Source organism: Chrysemys picta, chromosome 1, assembly GCF_011386835.1.
Source record: "Chrysemys picta bellii isolate R12L10 chromosome 1, ASM1138683v2, whole genome shotgun sequence".
Lineage (NCBI taxonomy): Eukaryota > Metazoa > Chordata > Testudines > Emydidae > Chrysemys > Chrysemys picta.
In genome coordinates, this window is record NC_088791.1 from 47,713,705 (window position 1) to 47,739,212 (window position 25,508).

Sequence of the window (25,508 nt, forward strand, 5' to 3'; positions counted from 1 at the left end):
CAATCAGTGATTTTAATATGAGGAAAGACTAGCATAGCACTGCTGGAAAATATAAAAGATAGATCTGTCTGCACAATACTGCAACCCACGTCAGACCCACTCTGAAAGAAACTAGAAACCTGTCTAAGCAGGACCAGCTTCTAGGAAAATGTTTAATGTGTTTTACTTTAACAATTTATATTACAAGATCTCCTTCAGGAAGTAATGAACCGAAATTGAAACTACAATAACACTGTTTAAACAAAATGTACTTTGATTGATGGGTGGTTTTATCTCAAGACCTTTTAAAATATAAACCCATGTGAATGCTTTAATACACAGCAAGACATATAGCGCTTTTTCATCTTCCAGATGCTTTCAAAGTGCTCTACATAGCACTGGTGAGGCCTCAGACTTTAGGAAAGATGTGGACACACTGGAGAGAGTCTGGAGAAGAGCAATAAAAGTGATAAAAGATTTAGAAAACCTGAGCTATGAGGAAAGGTTAAAAAAACTGGGCCTGTTTAGTCTTGAGAAAAGAGACTGAGGGGAGACCTTATAACAGTCTTCATGTATATTAAGGGCTGTTATAAAAAGGACAGTGATCAATTGTCAAGTTGGGGAAAGACAATTCACCTCACAACAGATGTGACCAGAGGTCAGACCACATGTCCACTGAAGGTAGGACAGAGTAATAGGCTTAATCTGCAGCAAGGGAGATTTAGGTTAGATATTAAGAAAAACTTTCTAACTAGAAGGGTAGTTAAATTCTGGAATAAGATTCCAAGGGAGATTGTGGAATCCCTATCATTGGAGGTTTCTAAGAACAGGTTAGAAAAGACTTGCCAGGGATGGTCTAGTTTACTTGGTCTTGCCTCAGTGCAGGGGGCTGGCCTAGATGACCTCTCAAGGTCCCTTCAAGCCCTACATTTTTGTGATTCTATGAATTAATTAACTATACTTTCTATTTTAAGCCCAGATTCCATGTGTTTTTTTCCTGGGAGCAAGTAAAGGGTGTGTTAGTGTGCACTTTCTGGTCTGCACTGGCTAGCTCTGGTCAGGGAGAAGAGATGGTTGCAGATGGCTCATCCTGCTGTAACTTTCCTCATGGTCATCCTTATACTACCAGCAGCCCCTCAGCCTGACTTTTTCCTGCAAAATCCAAGTCTGAGTAGACCCCACAGAGTTTAAGGGACGGGTCTTTTAAGTCATAATGTGAAGTGACACAGAAATTTAGAAACATCAGTGTATTACTGAGGCCAATGAGTGGCAGAAATAGAACAGCACTAAAGAGTTCAGGGCTCCCTGCCCTGCGCTCATTCTATTAGGTGGCAATGCCACTACCAGCCGCCCCACGTGGAACATTACTACATTTATAACTCTGTAAAGTGCTATAAACTTAACTGCACTTTAAAAGTCCCTGCAGAATTAAATCAAAGTACTTCACAGTGCCCCAATAGCTTGAGCGCAAACCCAATATTCTAAGGCTTATGCCAACCAAAGAAATCTAACTTAATATTCTATTACATAAATGTGAAGAAACACCTAATGATCATTACTTCAGAACTACTGAATGAATTTCCTTCCAATCTGGCTTGTTCATTAGATCTCAATTAGATCTACAAAATAACCAAGGCTGAACAAAATTCATACAGCTCATACTGAATTATGTTTGCATACAATTTCTGATCACACCTTAAGGGGAATTGGTGTGTTTATTTTATTACACACCGAACTCAGAAACGGCTGAACAGATTTTGCTGAATCTTTTATTAAACAAGCTTATCTTTGAACTGAGACCGAATTTGGAGAATTGTTGGTCAAAAGGAATGAATTGGCCAACATTACCAGTATTGGAGGAAGGGGTTTATATAAGAGAAGCTGCATTTCAAAATGAACTACTGCAGTCTTTATCACTCTCTCTAAAATGTAATATTTATATTCAGATTAGGCTGGTAATGGGGTGTGTGTGTGTGTGTGTGTGTGTCTCAACTCCCTGCCCCACTACTGTATTATCTAACCCTACTGTCCACAAAACAATTCAGGTAACACAGAGGCTAGCTAACAAACACAAAGTTGAATGGCAAAAGACACTATTACATTTGGGAGAAGAAAATCCGTTGTTTTCACCTTCATAGTTACACTGGAGAATATGTGGTCAAATTTTAGGGACAGAGTCAGTAATGGGTCATTCATCTTGGAAACCTTTGAAACTCAGACATATGTGAAATTAAGGACTTTTCTGCATATAACATCTGCAACAAAACAACCTCCCATATTGCATCATTTGGGCTTTTGAGTTTTATTGCAAATGGAAGTGCATTTTGATTGGTGGAAAACTGAAACAATGCCAGGAAATGACCAATATTCCAATGTGATTATTATTATTATTATTATTATTATTTTAAAACTAACTCTTTTCTGAATTGCAGAGTGCAGTTTTTTGGGGGGAGTGGGAGGGGGGAGAGGGAGGCCTACAATTATTTCATGGTTAAAAATAGCACAGATCTTCCTGACTGCTAGGCCAATGAGGTTTTCTAGACATGTTTCAGTTAGAGCTTGCCATAGAAGGAACAATCTGCTTTCCTCCCAGAAGCAAATGTGAAAATGTACCACAAAGTAATTTACTTTAAGAAATGCTAGTACTTATCTTTGTCCAAGTCCCACCCAGATAAAATTTAGTAATACAAGTTTCTAGGCATTAACTTCCTACATATAAGCTGGTAAAGTGACAGGGGCTGGTAATTTAAGTAACTTAATGGCATGCTATAATTTTAAGATATTATTGCTATGTAGATAGATATCAGTACAGAGAGCATCAGCAAGTGATTAAGTACTGCACTCATTGCTGCACTCAATGTACTGTACACTGCCAGGAAGAATTAGGACCCAGTTAAGTTTTTATTCCTCTGCCATGGTTCATATGAGTTTAAATTTTGGTAGAACAGAGATGCCAAGGAAGCTATTTGCATAGAAGTGACATGAAACTGACAGAATGATATAATACAATATAATCAAATGTTTAATTTGCAACATCTATAAGAATATTAATTAAAGAAGAGATATGCAACTGAAAGATACTAATATAGGGCCAAACACTGAGCTCTTGACTCAGTTTTTACTTAGGCAAAATCCTATTAAAATAAATGGGAATCTGCCTGAGTGAGGAAGGAGTAAAAATTTGAATAAGGCCCTCTGGATTTGACCCATTGTTTACATTTCTCTGAAATAACTACGCAAAATGGATTACAGCTGTTCCTTTTAGAAGTTGGAAATGAATGGCCATTATTTTTATTGACTCCTGTGTAGGATAAAATACATTTTCAAGTAGCTATGGAGGGAAGAAAAAGAGAAAATAGTCAAACTGTAGTTAGAGGTCCCATTGTTACAAAGCAAAGAATGCTTCAATAGGAACCTGAGCAAGAAATTACTATGAGCAATTATATGATCTTGTGATAATGCCTTTCTGAATACAATTGCTATGAAATGATGAGTGGAGGAGAAGAAACAATACAGAATAGAAGAGGAAGAGACACCATCAAAAGTAAGCGTTGGGAAGGAATAGGAGATGACAAAGGAAACAATGGAGGGGACTGAGCTGGGGATAAATAAGTAAGTAGTGAGAGAACAAGTAGAATACTGAAGAGTGTGTGTGTGTGTGTGTGTGTGTGTGTGTGTGAGAGAGAGAGAGAGACACACACACACACACACACATGCGGGACAAACACAATGGAGCAAACCACACACAGCAAGGAAACTGAATTATTTATTGAGCATCACCAGTTTGCAGGGAGTGTGACAATACATAGACACAGATGCAACCCTTTCCCTCTAGATTAGACAAAATTCAGGCCAGTGGTTGATGAGAGGATGATTGACTTTAATTAATCTTGTGTAAAATATATTTCTTTGGTGGATTATCAGTGTGACAGGCCTGGTGGGAAAGGTGTACTTTAAAGGTGAGGTCTGAATGAAGACATAATGGAGAGAGAAAAACAGGACAGAAAGAATGGAACATAAGGAGGCTGCAAAGATGAGGGAAATCAGAAAAAGAACAGAGCAGAAAAGGGGAAGTGAAAGGTGATTACAGAAAAAAAAGTCACTATAGACAATCTCACCGAAGGTCATTCTAAACACCACTTTTTTTAAATTCCTGGGGGTTCTTTTTCAAGTGTACATAGTTATAAAGGTGAAAACACTTTACAAAATTAAAATTCAGCACAGTTATTGAAAACACACAAAATATTTCAAATGTATTATCACCAGGGTGGAAAGAATAGAGCTTACTGAATACAAAACATTATGTTGATTTATTTGGTTTAATCATGATAATACACTTTATACTTTATAGTGTCTTCAGTATCAGGCTCTCAAATATTAATGAACTAAGCTCCACAAGTCCTCTGTGAAGAAAGAAATTATCATCCCAATTTTACCCCGAGAAAAATGAGGTACAGAAAATAAGTGATTTTGCTCAGTGTCACACAGCAAGTAGAACCCAGATCTCCTGAGTCTTTGGTACTGTGCTTTAAGCACAAGGCTTTGCTTTCTTCCCCTTAGTTAAATGAAGGAAGTTTGTATTTGCAAACTGACAATGGTAAAGGTAAAACTGAACTCCAGATTAGTCACCCTAATGCAGTCCCTGGGGGGGAATACTATAGTATATTAATCCTGGCCCAGAATTTGGAGACATAGTTCCATGGGGCATGATCCTACATTCCTTATGCTCCCAAAACTCACTGAGTTCAGCAGACTTTAGGGTTCCTCTGACATTATGCCAGCTGGGGATCACCAGAGCACAGTGGCACTGCGCACCCTATTGCAGTGCGCACCCTATTGCTCCTGGGAACATGACCCTTACACCAGAGGCAGAGTGGGAAGGAGGTGTTATAGGGGGATTCCATACATGCTGGGGAACCCTCATACATGTTGGGGAACCCTCAGCTGTCCAGTTAGGATAGTTTTACAGTCCCTTTGCATCTCTGTAGCAACACAAAGGGTCTGTATGTGGGGCCGGGATCTGTGTCAACAAGACTCAACAAAAAACCTACGCAGTTCTGTTGAACAACAATATTATAACTCATACAAACTTATCATAAAAGTCTCCTCATTGTTAGTGGTATATTTCCTAAATAATATTTGGCTTTGTAATTAGCACAGAATTTGAGAGTCCAAAATTCATTAGAGGCCATTGACAGGGTTTGTTAACATTTAATTTTCCACAAAGGGACTGGTTTACTGGTGTGAGAAGGAGGCTGGGAATCAGGACTCCTGTGTTCTCTTGTTAACTTTGCCAATAATTTCCCCTGCATGACCTGAAGAAAGGCAACTTGACCCATCTACAGAATGAAACAAGAATACGTATCTACCACCCAGAGGTACTGTGAAGCTTAGTTCATTAGTGGTTTCAAGTGCTATGAGTGCCTTCGATGGAAGGTGCTGCACCGTATAAATGATTATTTACTCATAATACTTCATGGAAATGTGTGGTTAAATTGTTTCAATTCCTGTAAAATGTTTCTGAGAAAGAGAATTACTTACTGCCTTCCCACGTACAATGTAAGAGATTCAGTGCCCCCTCTACTCTTTTCCAGTGCTGAAGGTGAAAGAAAGCATATGCTATTGCTTCACTGTCCCCTCTCTTCAGAATATGTTCAGGGGGTAGTATTAAGCTTTTCATTTCTAGTAGATACTGCAATAGAAAGAGAGAACGCAATTATTTCAGATGTAATAATAAACACAGTAGCTGCTTGCAATTCCTCAATGCACACTGAAAGCTCTATTTCTCTAAAGTACTTTTATTCCTAAGTGTTTCATCAAATATGTAACATCACAAACTGCACTTGAAGATAATTATTGAATTATCCCAAACACTAAAATATGCCACCAGATGGTTAATGTTGTGCTCTTCAGCTGTACTGGGGACCACAGAGAATTTCAAAATGAGATGTCTCTCTTATCAAAGGGAAAGAGAAATTTAAAAAACCCACACACAACAGACAGGATGCTTGAATTACAACAGCTTTTGAATTAAAGTATTTATAATACAAGAAATGATGTGAGAAAGTAATGAGGTGCTTAAAGAATCTAGCCTCTCTCCAAATAAATGGGCAATAATTTTAGCTCATACACAAGGTCTTCATAAAACTATTTCCTTACAATCAGTGTATTAATGGATATGAATGTGGTAAAGTTTGCACCAGTGTCAGGATGCTTCTACTTCCGTGGTGGGACAAAGGAGGACAGAAATGGACAGTGATTTTGGGTGCCTCAATTTTTGGTTACCCAACATGAAACACCTGAAAACAACCTGATTTCCAGAGGATCGGTATTCACCACTCAAGCTGGGCACCCAAAATCACTTCAGAAAACGTAGGCCAAGTTGTTTATTGCAACATGGGACATACCAATGTCTAACACAGAGACAAGTTCCCCAAAATACAAAGTGACAGAAATCCCAAGAATGTCCATGATACAGCAGTAGTTAAAGCCCCCAAATCTGTCCAAATGCATGAGCTTCTCTGAGCCTCTATCTACATTCCCCATAGGTTCCATCTGCTGGGTGACTCTCAGACCAGCACATGACTCCTTCTGCTTTGGTGCTATCTGCCTAATAATTCTTTGAGAGAGAGAGGTATCTGTATTTTAAAGACTCCTCTCCTTTCCCAGCCTGCTTTACCATGAAAGGGATGACAGGTAGTCTTTCCCTGTCTTTACATAGCCCACTTCAAGTAACTTACTCTTTCTTCTTTACTGTAGAGCAAAGCGGCTCTGTGCCAGGACCTGGGTTCACCTTCAGGGAAGAAGACAAAAAATCTCCACAACCTGCTTCTTGGTCTTCTGAAACTGTATTAACCCAGTGTTTTTAGCACTGGGGAAAAGGGGAACTCTGACCTACCCTTCTCTCCAAGCGTCAGTTACAAGGCCTTAATGAAACTTAGATCAGGATGACAAGTTGAGCTTGTTATTAAACAATGACTTGTTCTTCTTTGAGACCCGCTTCTGATTCCCCAATGACTTGTCTGGTCATGATGAAAGCAAAGGAATAAACAACCAAAGTGCTACTTCTAGGATGCAGAGCAGTAATAACCTTGCACTACAAAAGGGTGAGTTATGAGTATGTATAAATGTTTCTTCTTCTGCAAGTGCCAACAATGTGCTCAGCCCTGTATGATTCAGTTATCAAGAAAGTGCTCTGCACAGAAAGTTTACAGTCTTGAACACAGACAAGATCCATTGGGAGATCTAGAGGACGGAGATACCTTGGAGAAACCTCTTATCCTCCTGACCCTCTTAATTTAATATTTTCCATGTTTTTCTATTTGTGGGTGTTATAGAAGAAGGGAATCTTTAGAAATACTTTAATAAAAATGTATGTGTGTGCATGTTCGTGGCAGGGGGAGCTAGCACATGGATACAGGGAGTGTATTCCATACATAAAGAGCGGCGTAGAAGAAGGTATGAAGATGGGAGAGGCAGAAGGAAATGAAGGTGTCATCAGGGCTAGGGTGATGCGGGTGAGGGAGAACACTGAACACCAATGGGAGACAAGATTCCAGTTCTAGACTGCAGTGGAGATAGGCAGGCTCTTGAAGGCTAGGATGAGAACTTTAAACTTGAAACAACAGGCAATGGCCAGTGGGCTGATTTAAAGAGTGGGGTGATATGGTCAGATCCAAAGGCAAGGATAATGTTGGCTTCAGTGTTTGGATGGATTAGAAGCGAGTGATTTGGGTATCACGAAGGAAGAGGGAAATAACAATGGCTTCACAAGCACATTAGCCATCAGGATAGAAAGAAAGGGAGATTTTAGTAAGATTATGTTAAAAGAAACCACCAGATTTAGGCAGGCTGGATGTGTGGAGAGAAGGAGAAGGGAATTAGAGGGGACACCAAGATTGCAAACCCGAGAGACAGAAAGAAAGGAGAAAGGTGGAAAAGTGAAGGTTGTAGGAGGTAAATGATTGAGCTCTGTTTTGGTAGTGTTGCGTGTGAGCTGGCAGTAGGCCCTCCAAGGCAATATGTAGGAGAGGCAGATGTGTGGGACTAGATGGAATAGGACAGAGCAAGCATTGAGATATAGACTTCTGAATCATCCATATGTAGAGGATTGTAGAAACCGGGTGAGCAGAGAAGGTAGGCAAGAGATAAGATGCAGGGGGAGAAGAGGAACATACTAAAAGAGAAACCTGCAGAGAAAGGAGGACAGGAGCTGCCAGAGGAGTCCCTGAAAGAGCAGTAAGGGAGACAGGAGGAGAACCATGAGAGAACATGGCTATGAAAGCAAAGGAAGGATAAGGCGTCAAGGGGAAAGGCGTGATCAACAGTAAAGAAGGCAGCAGAAAGGATGCAGTGAAGGCCCTGTGGCTTGGCGAGGAAGAGGTACTTTGAGCATCTGGTAAATATATTCTCAGTAGAATGGAGAGGGTGGAAGCCAGATTGGAGGGGATGCAGAAGTGAGCTAGAAGAGATGAAGTCAATGCAGCAGTTGAAAATGGACCATTTAATCTTGCCTGTTTGCAGAGCACCTAGCATGCTGTGGATGTTACCAGAAACAAGGAATAATTAGAGCTGGTCAGCAAAGGGAAGAGAAAAATTGCGAACATTTCTGCACAATTTCCTCCATGTTCTTTGACACAATTTCAAAAACTTTGAAATTTTCAGACCAGCTATACTACTGCTATTGCTAATATATAGGGCCCTACCAAATTCATGGCCATGAAAAACACATCACAGACCATGAAATCTGGTCTCCCTTGGGAAATCTGGTCTTTTGTGTACTTTTACCCTATGCTATAGGCAAGGGATCGGCAACCTTTCAGAAGTGGTGTGCCAAGTCTTCATTTATTCACTCTAATTTAAGGTTTCCCGTGCCAGTAATACATTTTAACGTTTTTAGAAGGTCTCTTTCTATAAGTCTATAATATATAACTAAACTATTATTGTATGTAAAGTAAATAAGGTTTTTAAAATGTTCAAGAAGCTTCATTTAAAATTAAATTAAAATGCAGAGCCCCCCAGACCGGTGGCCTGGACCCTGGCAGTGTGAGTGCCACTGAAAATCAGCTCGCGTGCCGCCTTCGGCACGCGTGCCATAGGTTGCCTACCCCTTCTATAGGCAGTGTTTCTCAAACTGGGGGTCCTGACCCAAAAGACCCCAAGGCTATTTTAGAGAGTTGCAGTATTGCCACCAAGTATCAGGGGGTAGCCGTGTTAGTCTGTATCTACAAAAACAACAAGGAGTCTGGTGGCACCTTAAAGACTAACAGATTTATTTGGGCATAAGCTTTATCCTCCCCTCCTTCAGTACTGTTGTCTACATCAAAAACAGCACTACTTCTCCCTCCCTCTGCATAGCCATGCATCTGAAGAAGTGAGGTTTTTACCCACGAAAGCTTATGCCCAAATAAATCTGTTCATCTTTAAGGTGCCACCAGACTCCTTGTTAGTATTGCCACCCTTACTTCTGCACTGCCTTCAGAGCTGGGTGCCCAGCCAGCAGCCGCCACTCTCCGGCCACCCAGCTCTGAAGGCAGCACGGAAGTAAGCGTGGTAATATGCCATCCTCACTTCTGTGCTGCTCCTGGCAGCAGCGCTGCCTTCATAACTGGATGCCCAGCCAGCAGCCTCCACTCTCTGGCCACCCAGCTCTGAAGGCAGCACGGAAGTAAGGGTGGTAATACCATGATGCCTTTACAACAGCCTTCTGACCCCCTTTAGCATCGGGACCCCAGTTTGAGAAACGTTGACTAAAGGGCTTTACATGTTTGTATTTTACCATTTTAAAATACATATTCCTGCTTTGTTACAACCCCATGTAATTTAAGATTTAAATATCTGAAACTGTGAAATTCCAGATTTTTTAAATGCTATGACTGTGAAATTTATGAAAATGGATTGTGAATTTGGTAAGGCCATGCTAATGTGGGATGGTAGAAAGGTTACTGTGATACTCAGATGATAGATGTTCCTATTTTAATGGAATATTATGATCTGCTACCAAAATATGGTTTCTATATCCCACACCTGAATATGTATTTTGCATGGGGGTTGTCTACGCTCTGAGAACATCCTCACAGATAGAGAAAGCAATAAAGTCTTGGTTTAAGAGCTGTTATAATACATGGAGCTATTTGATGACCTATATCGGAACTTTGGAGCGGTGAGCAGACTGGTTTTGGTGGGAGTAGGGAAATGCATTCACCAGAGGAATAAGTTGATTGAACATAAGCCAGAGATGCATGACAAGGGAGCCCAGCATGATGGACTAGAAACATGCTCTCTCTGAGGTAACTGAAGGTAGACAGCCTGCCTGGTAAGCTTATAGCAAAGATCAATCCTAGACAAGAAAGATAGGTGGTTAACTTTGTTTTGTCTGTAAATCTCCTTTTTACTCTGTGCTTTTACTCTACTATTTAAGTATCTTGTTTTTGAAGAAACAGCTGTTGTATGTCACACTGGTCATCTGCCTTTGAAAAGAGAATCAAGCCAGTGCCCCACCCCACACCCAGAAGTGCTTGTCAAGTTAAAAAGGGCTGGGAATGCAGACACCTACCCTGGCTTTGGTCTGGAAGGACAAGGATTGCAAAATCCACCGCAGGGCAGAGGGAGTGGAAAGAGCTGAACAGGCACTCACTAACAGCCAAGTTAGAGACCAAAGTGAAATGGGCGTAGGGGAGCATAATCCTTTCACAGTCACGTTCCTGGGCTGATTTTGAGAATGGAGGACACTAGGCCATGCTTGTATGCAGAGCAAATGGGAGGCAGAAGAGAGGAAAAGACTGAGGGCGAGAGTAAGTGTTAGGCGTGGTGGGTCAATAACCCCGAAGGGATGGGGTTGAGAGGACAGGTGCAGAGGAAACAAATGTGATGTCAGAGTCAGCAAAGGGTAAGAAGGAAAGGAAGAGGCGGGATCAGAGGGGAAGGAGAAGAAGGGGGGGAGTTATTACAGGGAAGCCATCACAGATCTTATAAATCTTCTGCTTGAAAAAATCAGGTAGGACCTGGGCAGATGAGGAAAGGGGCTTAAAGAATAGGAAAAGGTGAATAAGTGTGTAATTCCAGGAGGGAGAAGTAGTGCTGTTTTTGATGTAGACAACAGTACTGAAGGAGGGGAGGATAAATTTGCCGTGGAGGAAGTCTGTGTGATACTTGGATTTTACCTAGAGACGTTCAACTGCACATGTGAGAACAGCAGGTGGACTGGTTTGGGAGCAAACATTTAATCGGTTGGATAGTTTGGTGTGGGAGGGGAGTCAAAGGAATCAAGGGCTGCACACAGAGTGGAATGAAAAGTTGACTCCAGACTCATCGGTCATGAGAGATGGGATGCCTCTGGGCTGCAGAGAAATCAGAAATGTTTCTTATCGGTTCCCTTAAAATAATGTTACTGCATATTTCAAAGCAAAGATTCCACCTTTTAGCAGAAAGGAGCACATCTGCATTAACTACAAAGCATTATCTTGATTTTTACAATTTTAGAATATCTAACTCCTATCTCAGTGTTCTCTTTTGCAACTATTAGAATAAGTGGCAAGACAGATTCTTAACATTTAAATATTTGAATTAAAGGAAAAATTAAAAGCCTTGCAAAGATACTTCATTATCTGGAGAAGAACAAATATAACAGCAGTGCCTTTTCCCAAAGAATTCTTGGATTAAATCTTGTTACTTTGATTCCTACCTACTGTTTGTTGTCTCCTCATGGTCACGAAAATAAAATTAAATTAAAAATAACAGATACAAAACAAGAAAACTTCTGACAATTGCTAATAAATATTGGACCCAATAATTAACTGTGATGATATATACAATTATACTCCCACTCCATGTTATTCCTAGTTCCAAAAATGACAATACTCAGAAGATATTTCTAACAGCCGTCGGCCTGAAGGTGCAGCACTCAGTACCACACACGATCAGGGTTCGTGGTGGTTACTTTCCCAAACATGGTCTCAATCTTGCAAGTCGTTTGGGTGAAATTCACCCTTGTGCAGAAGGTTGGCACAAGGCCTCTATGTGACTGAAATCCTATTAAGCCCTCAGAACAAGTCTTGTTCTGGTCCTCTGCACTTGGGTCAATTCCACCCTCTGTGCACAGAACTGCCAATGTTTCAATGGAAGTTCCCCATATGGAGGTCATGCAGGAATAGGTCCTGGTTTAATGTCAAGATGAGAGCTGGGTGGAGAATGGCAATTCCGTTTCTTGAAGAATTTTGAGATTTTGAAATTTGATTTCATTCCAATTTAGAACCACGCCCCAAAATGTTGAATTTCCCTGCAAAACAGAATTATCGTTCTCTCCCCAGCTTCACTGGGATCCTGGCTCCAGGGATCAACACAAGATCAAAAGTTGGCGAATGGAAAAAAAAAAAGCCTCCCAGCTTTGAGGGCCCATCAACAGTCTGACACTACTCTAGACTAGAAGCAGTTCCAAATGCAGATGAAAAGTCGATTAACAGGCTAAATAGGCAACATATCAAAGAGACAGCTTTCAGAGTAGCAGCCGTGTATCCGCAAAAAGAACAGGAGTACTTGTGGCACCTTAGAGACTAACAAATTTATTTGAGCATAAGTTTTTGTGGCTGTAGCTCATCTTAATTAATAAGCCTCTTAGAGTTGGTAGAGCAACTCCCACCTTTTCATGTTCTCTGTATGTATATATATCTCCTTATTATATGTTCCATTCTATGCATCCGAAGAAGTGGGCTGTAGCCCATGAAAGCTTATGCTCAAATAAATGTTAGTCTCTAAGGTGCCACAAGCACTCCTTATCTATTTTAGCTAATAACAAGAAATAACTTAGGGCTATAGAGCTTTTACACTCAGCCCAGCACATGGGGTGGCAAGTAGTGTGCCACTCCATGAGGAGCTCGCTAAGGGAACGGCTCTCAGAGAGGTACGATTTCTCTGAAGCATCTCTTTGCTGTGGTAATGCAGGAGTAAGAAAGATGGGTAGCATAGTGTAAAAGGCCCATTACCCTCCCCATTCCTACTGTGAACCAGGTAGTGTGTGTATAGGGGGGAAACCATTACTCCTCAACCTACTCCACATCTCTCTCTGCCTCTCCCCCTACCCCCCCCAACCCACTAAGGCCAGAAGGGACCCCTGTGGTCATCTAGCCTGACCTCCTGTAAAACACAGGCCACAGACCTTCCCCAAAATAATTCCTATTTGAACTACAGCATATGTTTTAGCAAAACATCCAACTGATTTAAAAATTGCCAGTGATGGAGAATCCACCACAGCCTTTGGGAAGCTATTCCAATGATTAATTATCCTCACTATTGCAAATGTGTACCTTATTTCCAGTGTGAATTTGTCTAGCTTTGAACTTGGGATCTTGTTATACCTATGTCTCCTAGGCAGAAGAGCCCATTATCAAATATTTGTTGCCCATGGTGGCACTTATAGACAGTACTCAAGTCACCCGTTAACCTTCTCTTTGTGAAGCTAAATAGATTGAGTTCCTTGTGCCTATCACTATCATAGGATTTGAGGGTGCGTGGATGGGGAAATCAGGCACGTAGCCCCTACTGCCCCCCACCAGGCTGGACCCAATATCTGGGTAGGTCCTGCAAAGCTGTATGGACTTTACTCCCTTCCACATCCCAGTGTGGCTATACAGAATCTTACTCTTCCTTATAGCCCTGCTACAGTCTAGCCCATGGAAAATAAATAAAGGACTGATGCTGCTGTACCTGGCTGCATTTCCTGTCTTAGTCTCTATAACTGATTCCTGTGTCAAGAAGTGCTGCATTTTGTTGTGTCCTACGGGATGTGTGGCAATTTTGCTGAAGATAAATTTATTACACAAAAAAACTAATGTTAAAAGAACATTATTAACATTGCAAATTCAAGCATTAAAAAGTTAGGAAATGCCAGAATTAAGGTTCCCTGTGCAACTTTTATTTGGCCCCCTTGTGCATACGTATTATGATAGTCTCTAATTACATGAGCACATACTAGTTTTTCCACAGGATGCCAGCTTTATTCAGTTCATGGAATGGGTGGCGCTCAATTTACGAGCAGGTCTTCAATACACCTCTACCCCGATATAACGCTGTCCTCGGGAACCAAAAAATCTTACCGCGTTATAGGTGAAACCGCGTTATATCGAACTTGCTTTGATCCGCCGGAGCGCGCAGCCCCGCCTCCCCTGGAGTGCTGCTTTACTGAGTTATATCCAAATTCGTGTTATATTGGGTCGCATTATATCGGGGTAGAAGTGTATTTTGTTTTAGCCTCCTTGTTCAATATGTAGCCCTAGGCCTTAATTAGGGCAGACTATTCAAACCCTGGTCCAAGGCCAGAATTATTAATTTCCTCATGGTATTCCTATAGCACTCATGACTATAGTATCCCAGTGCTTCACCAACATTAATTTAGCATCACAACACTCCAGTGAGTTGAAGGAGAGCTATAATCCCATTTTACAGATGGGAGAGCTGAGGCACAGAGAGAATAAGGTCAAAACTTACCCAGAAGTGTCCACTAATTTTGGGTGCTCAATTTGAGACATGTGGGGCTGGTTTTCAGAGTACTTAGTATTATATATAGTCAAAGCACAGCTCTCATTGACATCCCATTGAATCAGACCTGAGTCTCAAGTCAGGCACCCAGAATATGAGGGGCACACGTTTAGTCTAGATAAGTTCATGGAAGATAAGTCCATCAATGGCTATTAGCCATGATGGGCAGGGATGGTCATAGAATCATAGAAGATTAGGGTTGGAAGAGACCTCAGGAAGTCATCTAGTCCAACCCCCTGCTCAAAGCAGGACCAACACCAACTAAATCATCCCAGCCAAGGCTTTGTCAAGCCGGGCCTTAAAACCTCTAAGGATGGAGATTCTACCACCTCCCTAGGTAACCCATTCCAGTGCTTCACCACCCTCCTAGTGAAATAGTGTTTCCTAATATCCAACCTAGACCTCCCCCACTGCAACTTGAGACCATTGCTTCTTATTCTGTCATCTGCCACCACTGAGAACAGCCTAGCTCCATCCTCTTTGGAACCCCTCTTCAGATAGTTGAAGGCTGCTATCAAATCCCCCCTCACTCTTCTCTTCTGCACACTACATAACCCCAGTTCCCTCAGCCTCTTCTCGTACGTCATGTGCCCCAACCCCCTAATAATTTTCGTTGCCCTCCGCTGGATTCTCTCCCATTTGTCCACCTCCCTTCTGTAGTGGGGGGACCAAAACTGGACACGATGTTCCAGGTGTGGCCTCACCTGTGCCGAATAGAGGGGAATAATCACTTCCCTCGATCTGCTGGCAATGCTCCTACTAATACAGCCCAATATGCCGTTGGCGTCCCTAGCCTCTGTTTTCCAGAAGCTGGGAATGGGCGATAGGAGCTGGATCACTTGATGATTACCCGTTCTGTTCATTTCCTCTGGGATACCTGGCATTGGCCACTGTTGGAAGACAGGATACTGGGCTAGATGGACCTTAGGTCTGACCCAGTATGGCCACTCTTATGTTATGTTATGCTAGTGGTCCCTTGTGAAAAGTTTTGTTTTAGTTATATGCCGCAGTCTCTTTACTCCACAAGTCCCAGTTCTCCCTCCACACCCCAGCTCGTCATCAGATCTGTCTCCACTCTCCCCATCCCAATCCACTTGTTGCTAGTCCTACTATCCTTGTCCAGTCTTCTTCCTCCACTCAGCGTTTCATCTGATGTTAGTGTTCCCCTCCCACCTGGCCAACTGGCTCTCAATCTCGCCTCCTCTTTTCCTCACCATGTCCCAGTCTCTCTCCCTGACTCTCAGTCCCATTCTCCTTTCCCAGTTTATTCCAGCTTCCCCTGCCCTCTTGCAGCTCCCAGTTCCAGTCCTCAGCCCCAGTCTCCTTGACCAACTAGTCCCACCTCCAACTTCCAGTCACAGCTCTCTTCCCACACCCATTTGAGTACTAGCCTCACCAGGCTCCTTGTCCCAATCTACTCCTTTCCCTTCTCCTAGTCAGGCTGTTACTCCTCCATGGTGCCTGGTTACCAGCAAGGGGACCACTGAAAGCACAGGAGAGACAGGCTCCCTGCTCTCAGTACTGGTGCCCAGCCCCAGCCTAGAGCAGCCAAATCCAGGGAAAGTCTGACTGCATCCATCTAGCCCAGGGAGAGATATAGAACATCTCTCACTTACTGTAAGGATGGTATATGCGCAGTCTGCTCAGCACTATGAGCTGTGAGAAGCTCAAGCATGCCCACTGAAGACAGAATCTCTGGAGATTTTAGCCTTCTAAAGTCTAATAAGTCTCCACTGAGCATGTGTGAACTGTGATTTTTTCAGAGGCTTATAATTTGGCCAAATTTGGGAAGACTCTCACAGGAAAAGCAAAAGGCACATCCATGGCACAAAGGCCATACCCCATGCCAAATTTCAAGACCCTGCTCCACAGCATGGGGACACTAGATATTATCAAAGGAAAGGTAGCCAGAACTTTTTTTTTTTTAACATTGAAAAACCATCTTTAGCTTCGTTCTCAAAAATGGCTGAAACATTTTGGCTGAAACTTTCCAAAAAAATTCGGCCTAAGGCAGAAAACTGGCATGGAAAATTTCAGCAAAATATGAGCAACTAAAAAAGGAGCTGTCAGGCAATCTTAACAACAGATGGTGCTACCAGCCCCACCTATAAAACTCAACAACCATCCTACTGTTTTCCTTACTCTGACTCCTCACCTGCACCCTGACCAAGCTGTTATCTCATGTACCTGTTATGTCTTGTCTTTTAGATTGTAAGCGGTTTGGGGCGGGGACATTTTCTATGTCTCTGCAGCGCCTAGGACAATGGGACCCTGAATTGGTTGGCCTTTAGTGCTACCATAATATAAATGTAAACAATACTACCACTAAAATCAGCAACTGAAAGTGACAATCCAGCATTGAAATAGCCTGCCTTTCCCAGCTTGGTCTGGGTTTGCATTGTTATTTAATGAAGCCATATTTTGTCTAGCAATGCATAATCCACCATGTATACATATGGAAGTATACCCCTCAATCAGTGAGCCTAAAATGCAAATTATTATTTGTATTGTTGTAATGCCTGTAGACCTAATCAGAATCAGGGCCCCTTTGTGTTAAGTGCTGTACAAACAGATAGGTAGAGAGGGCATCTTTTCCAAAGAGCTTTCAGTTCATGATTAACTTCATTTCTATGTACATATAGTGTAATCACAAAGTCACGTACAGACTCTTGCTACTTCGTTAACATGAATGAATATATATAATTTATTTGATTGCAGAGTTGTACTCTGACCACTAATCCTCCTCTATTGGGACCACTTCTAACATGCCAAATGGCCGAGCAGCTTCAAATAGCTGTCTTCTTATAATCCCCCCCAAAAATAACAAAACCCCAAACAAACAACCTAACTGAGAAATGTTTCTTCCTTTCTCCCAAATGTGCAATTTCCCTGTAAAATTACACCCGAGTCCCATAACAGGCAATATTCAGTCCTGCACCAGTGACAGTAAAGTCTTACAATCATGTAAGCTACAATATAAGAGCTTTATACCATTGGAATAAGGGAGATTTCAGCGTCCCAGCGAGATGTATAGCATTATCCTTAGTAAGTTCCAAGATACTGGACTTTAAAGTTGTGATATTTACAGGCACAGAAAAGCTATTTTATGTAATTTTGCAGTTTATCATGACTCCTTCTGATGCCTGTAGAATTGGACTGATAGTAATGAAGAAGTCCAACTTTATGGGTGAAGAAATTTTTTTTAAACTTGCATTAAATTGTTTAAAATCTCTCTAAAATGTTTCTGGAATAGCTTTTCTGTAATATACATGATTTATTTATATTATTTATTTCTACAATGTACTAGGTGCTGCACAAACAGGGAGGCATTGTCTCTGCTCTAAAGACAAATTAAAAAGACAATCAGAAAAGAGAAGGGGGAAGGGGTATTCAGGTGATGACCGGCCATATTTTGCTAAGGACTTGTCAACACACAAAACTAAAAATAGTTAAAGTAAAATCAATTTTTAAATTGGTTTAGTTATATTGGTGTGGACAATCTTAAAACGATTTAAACCTGGCTTGTAAAAACTAGGGCAACTCTGTGTAGGCCAGACTTCTAATGTTATTTTTCTAGTTAGTTACATAGATGATCCTCTGTTGGCTCTCTTCCTGCCATTATTGGATGGCTAATTTCTTATAGTGTCACAGGAGAAGTGGGTCTTCAGGTGGGATTTGAATGCACAGAGGGTAGTGGCCTTGCAGATCAGTTCAGAAAGGGTGTTCCATGAATAAGGAACACCTCAGAGACAGGTGTGATATTTTATGAGCACGAATTTGGGATGGCTGCCTTACAGATGAGTGTACTGAGTCAGGTAAGTAATCCCAAGTGAGTGCCTACAAAATCTTTGTGTATATGTGTGTGTATTTTACACACACACAAACTGTTTCCATGCATTCTTCAATGCCGTTCCTTATGCATGGAGCACTCTCTCTAAACTAGTCCCTAACGACACTACCCTTTTTCACTCAAATCCCTCCTGCAGCCCCACTTATTCAATGATGCCTGCAAGAATCTGGAGATACAACTATTTTTAGAAAAGGAAAAGCCTTGTTTTATATGTAGTTCGGCAGCGCCAAAAGGCCCTGTCAGCAACAGCACTTTATGGTGCTAGGTAGCAGAAACAGTCCTTGCAACCTAATTTAAGAGAGAGATGGTTGAAACATGCAGAAGAATTTCAATTACTACGAGCTGGTTGAAAAACAACGTTTTTCTGCGAAACATTAAAAAAATCGCAAATACTTTGTTGAAATTTTTTGACCATCTCTGATTCAAGAGGTGAGAGGTACAAAGAATAGAAGGACAGTGGGGAAGGAAGATGAGGATAACAATGATATGATCCAATATATCAGATCTGTAGGACAAGATTCCCAGCACAAGACTTGCCAATTCAGTTGTGATGTCATTAGTTATTATCATCATTAATACGGCACTTTGCTTTCTTTGTTCCCTGTCCTGACTTCATCTCCTGGTGTTGACACTGCCTCCTCATCTGCTCTTTCCCTCTCTCTCGTACTAACTGAAAAGTCTCTGCTTGCCCAGCCTGTTCCTTCTCACAGACCCCATGTCAGCTCAAGTAAAAGGACACTGTCAAACTTCCCTCACTGTGTGTGTGTCTGAACCACTTTGCCAGACTCAGCAAAAAAAATGTCACCAGTGCCTCAGGCACCATTGGGCTGGTGGTGGGTGTAAGAGGAAAGTGAAATTGTCACTGAAACACAATAAAAATGGAGGAGGTGCCCAGTGCCAAGAATAACTATTAACAGAGAAAAAGCCTTCCAGCAATGCACACTGTTTTAAGAGAGACCTTAAGCCTGGGTGGGCAAACTTTTTGGCCCGAGGGCCACATCTGAGTATGGAAATTGTATGGCAGGCCATGAAGGCTCACAAAATTGGGGTTGAGGTGCAGGAGGGGGTCAGGGCTCTGGCTGGGGGTGTGGGCTCTGGGGTGGGTCCAGAAATGAGTTCAGGGTGCAGGAGCGGGCTCCAGGCTCGGGCAGGGGTTTGGGGTGTGTGTGGGGGGGTGTTGAGGGCTCTGACTGGGGGTGCAGACTCTGGGTGGGGCTGGAGATGAGGGGTTTGGTGTGCAGGAGGGTGCTCCGGGCTGCGATCAAGGGGTTCAGAGGGTGGGAGGGGGATCAGGGCTGAGGCGGGGGTTGGGGCATGGGAGGGGCTCAGGGTGGTGCTTACCTCAAGCAGCTCCCGGAAGCAGCGGCATGTCCCCCTTCCAGCTCCTACGCTGAGGCGCAGCCAGGCGGCTCTGCATGCTGCCCTGTCCGCAGGCGCCACCCCTGCAGCTCAAATTGGCCGCAGTTCCTGGCCAATGGTAGCTGCGGGATCAGCACTTGGGGTGGGGGCAGCGCACAGAGCCCCCTGGCTGCCCCTAAATTTAGGAGCCGGAGGGGAGACATGCCACTACTTCTGGGAGCCACACGGAGAGGCTCCCAACCCTGCTCCCCGGCTGGAGCACGGGAGCGGGGCAAGCCCCAGACCCCGCTCCCCAGCAGGAGCTTGAGGGCTGGATTAAATCGGCAGGCGGGACAGATGTGGGCCATAGTTTGCTCACCCCTGCCTTAAGCCATATAAAGCCTTTGAAAAAGGAACCTCCGGTGATGTTAGCTCTTTACAAAGGGAAACCCAGGATGATGTGAAATCACTTAACATCCGTGAAATTAGGTGCACCTCAGTGACAACAACAGAGGTGAAAATCTATGTGCATTTTTCATCACTGATGTTTAAAGAATGTCCCTCCTTTCCAAATAGAAAGATTCAGATTTTGTCAAGCTGCCAACAGATACTGGAGATTAGAGAGGTTCATGACTGCTAAACTGATATGAAACACAAAGTTCTGTGGCCAGCCTAAGCTTGCTAGCCATTTCCATTTTCCTTATTTCCAAAGGGCCCAAGAAAAATCAGTGACTTTGTGTTCAAATCCTCTTGTAAGGGACAGCAGATGAGTTTACCTAATGGAAATGATTCTCAGGGAAAGAGTCACTGTATTTGCCTTTTCTCATATGAATCTCTTTATATTACAGAAATGCTAAAAAGTACTTTGGAATGGTGCAGTACAAACTGGTTTATATATTTAGAGTAGGTATTTCTAAGGTGCATATCATACTGGTATATAAGCACTGGGATCTGGGACTATTTAAAATGTTCCATTTTAAGGACTTTAGGAAAATTACAAGGCCAGCCTTGAATGTATTTGTATCCCATGCAAAGACTTTACCTCTCTCAGGGAAAAATAAATAGAACATGGAGGAGTGCATGAGTGCATATTGGAACTCAATGTCTGTCATAAATAAAGCGGTATCAGGTTACAGGTGGATACTGGACACCCTATATCTTCTATGTCTAACTCAGCAATCCCTCCCACCAGGTTCCAGCACCGTTCCCATCTTTTCCTGTTTCCTCGAGAGTTCTCTTTTGAATCTCATTTTTCTAGTTCAGACTTTAATTCTAAGATGAAGAAAACATTCTGGGATATGCACTGGCTCTGAGGATGCTAGGTTGCAAGTATCTGAGCTGGAAATTGTGAAAACAAAGAAATGCAGAGGACCATTTATGCCTTCCATCCTCAGTAATGTTGTTCCCTGCCTATTCTCAATGGTGCAGCTGGGAACTTGGCTAGATTCATAGAATCCAAGGCCAGAAGGGACCATTGTGATCATCTAGTCTGACCTCCTGTGTAACACAGGCCACAGAACTTCCCCAAAATAATTCCTCTTTGAACTAGAACATATCTCTTAGAAAAACATCCAATCTTGATTTAAAAATTTCCAGTGATGGAGAATTCACCACAACCATTGGTAAATTGTTCCAAAAGTTAACTGCTCTCTGTTAAAAATGTTCATCTTATTTCCTGTTTGGATTTGTCCAGCTTCAACTTCCAGCCCTTATACCTTTATCTGCTGAAGAGCCCTTTATCAATATTTGTTTCCCATATTGGTACTTAAATGCTGTAATCAAGTCACCCCTTAGCCTTCTCTTTGTTAAACTAAATACATTGAGTTCTTTTAATCAATCACAATTTTTCCAATCCTTTAATCGTTCTTGTGGCTCTTCTCTGAACCTTCTCCAATGTATCAACACACTTCTAAATTGTGTACACCAGAACTGGACAGAGCATTCCAATATAGGTTTCACCAGTGTCAAATGCAGAGGTAAAATATCATCTCTACTCAAAATTCCCTCGTTTATGCATCCAAAGATTGCATTAGCTGTTTTAGCCACAATACTGTACTTGGTAGCTCATATTCAGCAGATGACTTTCCAAAGACTTTAAACAATTACTCAGTTTTTGGTGTCATCAGTATAACTTATTTTTTTCTTATTCTAAAGTGGGAGAGACTCATTACTGAAATCCTGCAGAAGCTCTGATGCCAATTGCAACACATATTAGCAATGTGGCATTGTTAGCTTTCCTGTGCTGCAAGCTGCTAAATTTTCTTATCTAAATTTCATTAAGAGGATATGTGATGCTATTTCAGTCAGAATTAAGGCTGAATATGATGGTGTATATTCATATTATTTGCATAACATTATTACTGCTAACATATTATTGCTACATGATTCATGGAATCATAGAAATATACGCGGTGAAAGGGGACTTGAGAGGTCATGAAGTCCAGCCCCCTGCGCTGAGGTAGGACCAAGTAAACCTAGACCATCTCAGACAGGTGTTTGTCCAGTGTGTTCTTAAAAACCTCCAATGATGGGGGTTCCACAACCATCCTTGGAAGCCTATTCCAGAGCTCAGCTATCCTTACAGTTAGAAAGTTTTCCCAATATCAAACCTAAGTCTCCCTTGCTAACCTTTTAGCTAATGCAGCACAGTATGTGTACAAGAAATTACAGTGATACTGTATGTTAAGCTATATTACACATTACAGTTTTAATATTATAATGGGTGTTTTGATGCACCTGTTACTCCCTTTTATTACATTGCAAACGTGATAGCTGATGTATGTTCCATTTTCTATTCCTTTTTCTATGCTGATCACTAAATTCGATTCCCGCTCTTTAAGTGTGGCCATGGAGTATTCAGCATAGCTTGGATATTCATGTGCGTGCATGTGCGCAAAGGTGACCTTAAGCCACCTTTGTGATCCCCTGATTCTAAATTAGAATAGCAACATGAATTAGGGCCACCAGGGATTGTCAGGCAATAAGGGAGCTTCAGCCATTTCACCTTTTCCTTGGCCAGGGCCCTTGCACCAGCAGTCAGGAATGGGTTGCAAAAGGTGCTGCTACCCAGGTTCTAAAGCCATCCAAGGATTTGCCTACATGGCGGGGAATTCTCCCATACCCAGATCCGTAAGTCTCAGCAGTGCAAAACTGCCCCACCATTTTGGAGTTTAAGTTTCCATTCCAAGTATATTCTGAAAAATATAGCAATACACTAGCCTGCTTGGACCTTTACAGTATACTATAAAATGACTGGCTTCTTTCAGCTGAGGCAAGAAAAAAGGAAATTCAAGATTATGCTCTCTGGGGTAGGGACTGTCTTTTTGTTCTGTGTTTGTGAGGCACCTCGCACAGTGGGGTCCTGGTCCATGACTAGGGCTTCTGGGCATTAAGGTAATACAAATAAATAATTAATAATAATCACGACCATTTGGGAATATTAAAGATCCTACCTCATTTTTCATAAGATTGAGGGTGTTAATTATGGTGTCCCGATCAGATTCCAACTTGATTCATGTTCTGTTTACTTAAATTAACCATCCTGCTCTTTCAAATGAACATAATATTGTTCATTTTTCTCTCCTAATCTACCGTGAAGTGTTGTTGTGGGCTGTCAAAACAACTGCTGCATTGTACCCCAGAGATGGCCGCATTTCAGTGGCAGGTTAAGTGATTCCTGTCTAGAGTTTCTACGTGGGTTTACATTTGTAAAATGCCTTGGGATTGCGAATGTAAGATATCATCATCTTCTCCTTTTACTGCCACTAGAGATGGAATGACTGACCAGTAAAACATGCTTCCTGGTTATTACAATGGAGGCTGGAATTGCTAGAAAGAATCATGCTGGTTAGTGGCTAGTCAGTGGGAGAAGGCAAAATGCACATCGACCTTACGGGGAAAGTATTTAATCTCTGCACAGTACTGGGAAGGGACCTTCCTGCAGTGAGAGGGGCAGTGTGGGGTTATCTCCTACCCCTCATGGACAAGGGCATAGAAGGAGGGCTGAGGATTTGGTGCTCAACTGTATCCATCAGCCAATGTTCACACAGTCTCCTGGTTCACACAGCATCCTCCTTTTATCTGCCACTGCTAACAGTGGTCCTGCATAGTGCTGAGGATCAGGTGAGAAAATAAGCAGCAGCATTAGCTATTAGTGCTCAGAAGCCAGGAGTCTTACTGCTGTGATGTATAGTTAGAGAGGGAATGAGGGAATTCTAAAAAAAATCCTTTCCACCTTTAACATTGTCCTTTCTGTGATTTTTCATTTACGAATGAGCAAGCCCTAAACAGTTTGGAGTTTTAATGGTGGGGCATTGCATGAAGAGTTACAAATACAATTTATATGAGGCATAACAGGAAATGTGAACATAAGTCCCTTTGCAGCATGCTGAAAATATATCCTATGGGTGATCCAGGAAATACAGACAACCATTTTTTTTAACCTGAAGATCTTTTCTATTATTGTCATTGTATACGATTATTTAAGGAATAATCTATCTACATGGATACTTCTAATGTGTTCATCAATGTGGCATCAGGGTTCCTATTGTCAATGTCCAGTATTTTGTTGATATTCAGACTGACAGAATTTTATCAGTTAATACTTAAAGTTTCAAGACCTAATATTAGGTGACATGTCTGTTTCCTATGGTATCTAACGAGAAATTTCAAATGCTCCCCACATGCGTATAGCAGGGTACAAACATTAGCCCCTTCACCCTCCTCTGTCTGCTCTCCTTCCCACAACCACCACGTGCTACTCTACCTCTTTAAAACCAAAGGATATGTCTCCTGTTTTGTTAAAATTTATGACAGTGATTTCTCCATACTCACTTTTGGCACATGTGGATTAAATTCTACTGCTCTGTGAATAGCTTCTACTGCATTCATCTCTGCTGTACTCAGTCCTCGCCTTGAGGCAGCCTCTGGAGAAAATCTGCAAAAGCAAAGAAACAAATACATTAGGTCAGAAATGCTAGCAAGTAAAAGCCAGAAAGAAATCTAGACCAAGGGCCGGTGTAACCAGGCTGAGACAATTTCCTATGCTCTCCAAACTTCCATAGTAAATGGAAACTCTGAATGACCTATTACATCAAGGCCAATGAAAATCCCTGCAGAAGTGGAAAGCATGTTTGCATCTAATCATGGCAGGAAGTAAGTTCAAACAGTCAATTCTTTCTACGCTGCTAAACTAAATTTTCTATAGTACCTTACTTGGGGCGTTTATCAAGGCAGAAGTTTCCGAAAAATAGAAAATAATGTTAAGTAATTGTTAGCGTCTTTCTATTAAAAACATATTTGGGGAGATTTTAGGGAGGTTCCCAACCCAATGCCCCTGGGTCAGGTTGGGATTAAAGCATGGTACAGCAGCAGTAGCGGGTGGTCTACTTTCAGTTGTACCAGCGAGGGTTGGATGCCCAAACTGTGGGCAAATCATCTGCCCCAGTGAATGAAAAACCAGACCATGCAATCTCTTTCTCACCTCACACCCCACGGCTAACTCCAGAGCTGTACTTGGCAGGCAGACACCACAGGGAAAGCTGTGACAACCTTAGCCCTGCCCTCCCAAGCTGGAGTCGCTGTGTAGGGAGGAAAGATGTTGCAGTAGGTACTGGCGATCTACAGGATAAAAAGAATGAAAGAAAATTACTTAGATCTTGAAGTGCACATTCACTTAAAAGCAAACTGTCTGACGTCAGGAAAGAAAGCGGCTTTCCACTCCGCTTGCTTTCCAACTTTAGGGCCACATTCCCCCCCAAGATACGTATACACAACTCCTCCAGCTTGGGATTTGTGTGCACGCATCCAA

The 25,508-nt window shown here is 42.1% G+C and overlaps 1 protein-coding gene across 12 annotated transcripts in view; it reads right to left on the reverse strand.

Annotated features, from left to right (window-relative positions):
• Positions 1-25,508, reverse strand: part of ST7 (suppression of tumorigenicity 7) — a 216,389-nt gene that overhangs the window by 16,302 nt on the left and 174,579 nt on the right. For 10 of the 12 annotated variants that reach the window (XM_005285756.4, XM_008172552.3, XM_042843783.2 and 7 more), the window contains 2 exons: positions 24,533-24,635; positions 5,521-5,671 (listed from right to left, as the gene is read on the reverse strand). In XM_005285756.4, the coding sequence (XP_005285813.1) occupies positions 5,521-5,671; positions 24,533-24,635 (254 nt within the window). The remainder of the gene's footprint in view (positions 1-5,520; positions 5,672-24,532; positions 24,636-25,508) is intronic. The other 2 variants (XM_024108954.3, XM_065565202.1) reach the window with 1 other exon arrangement.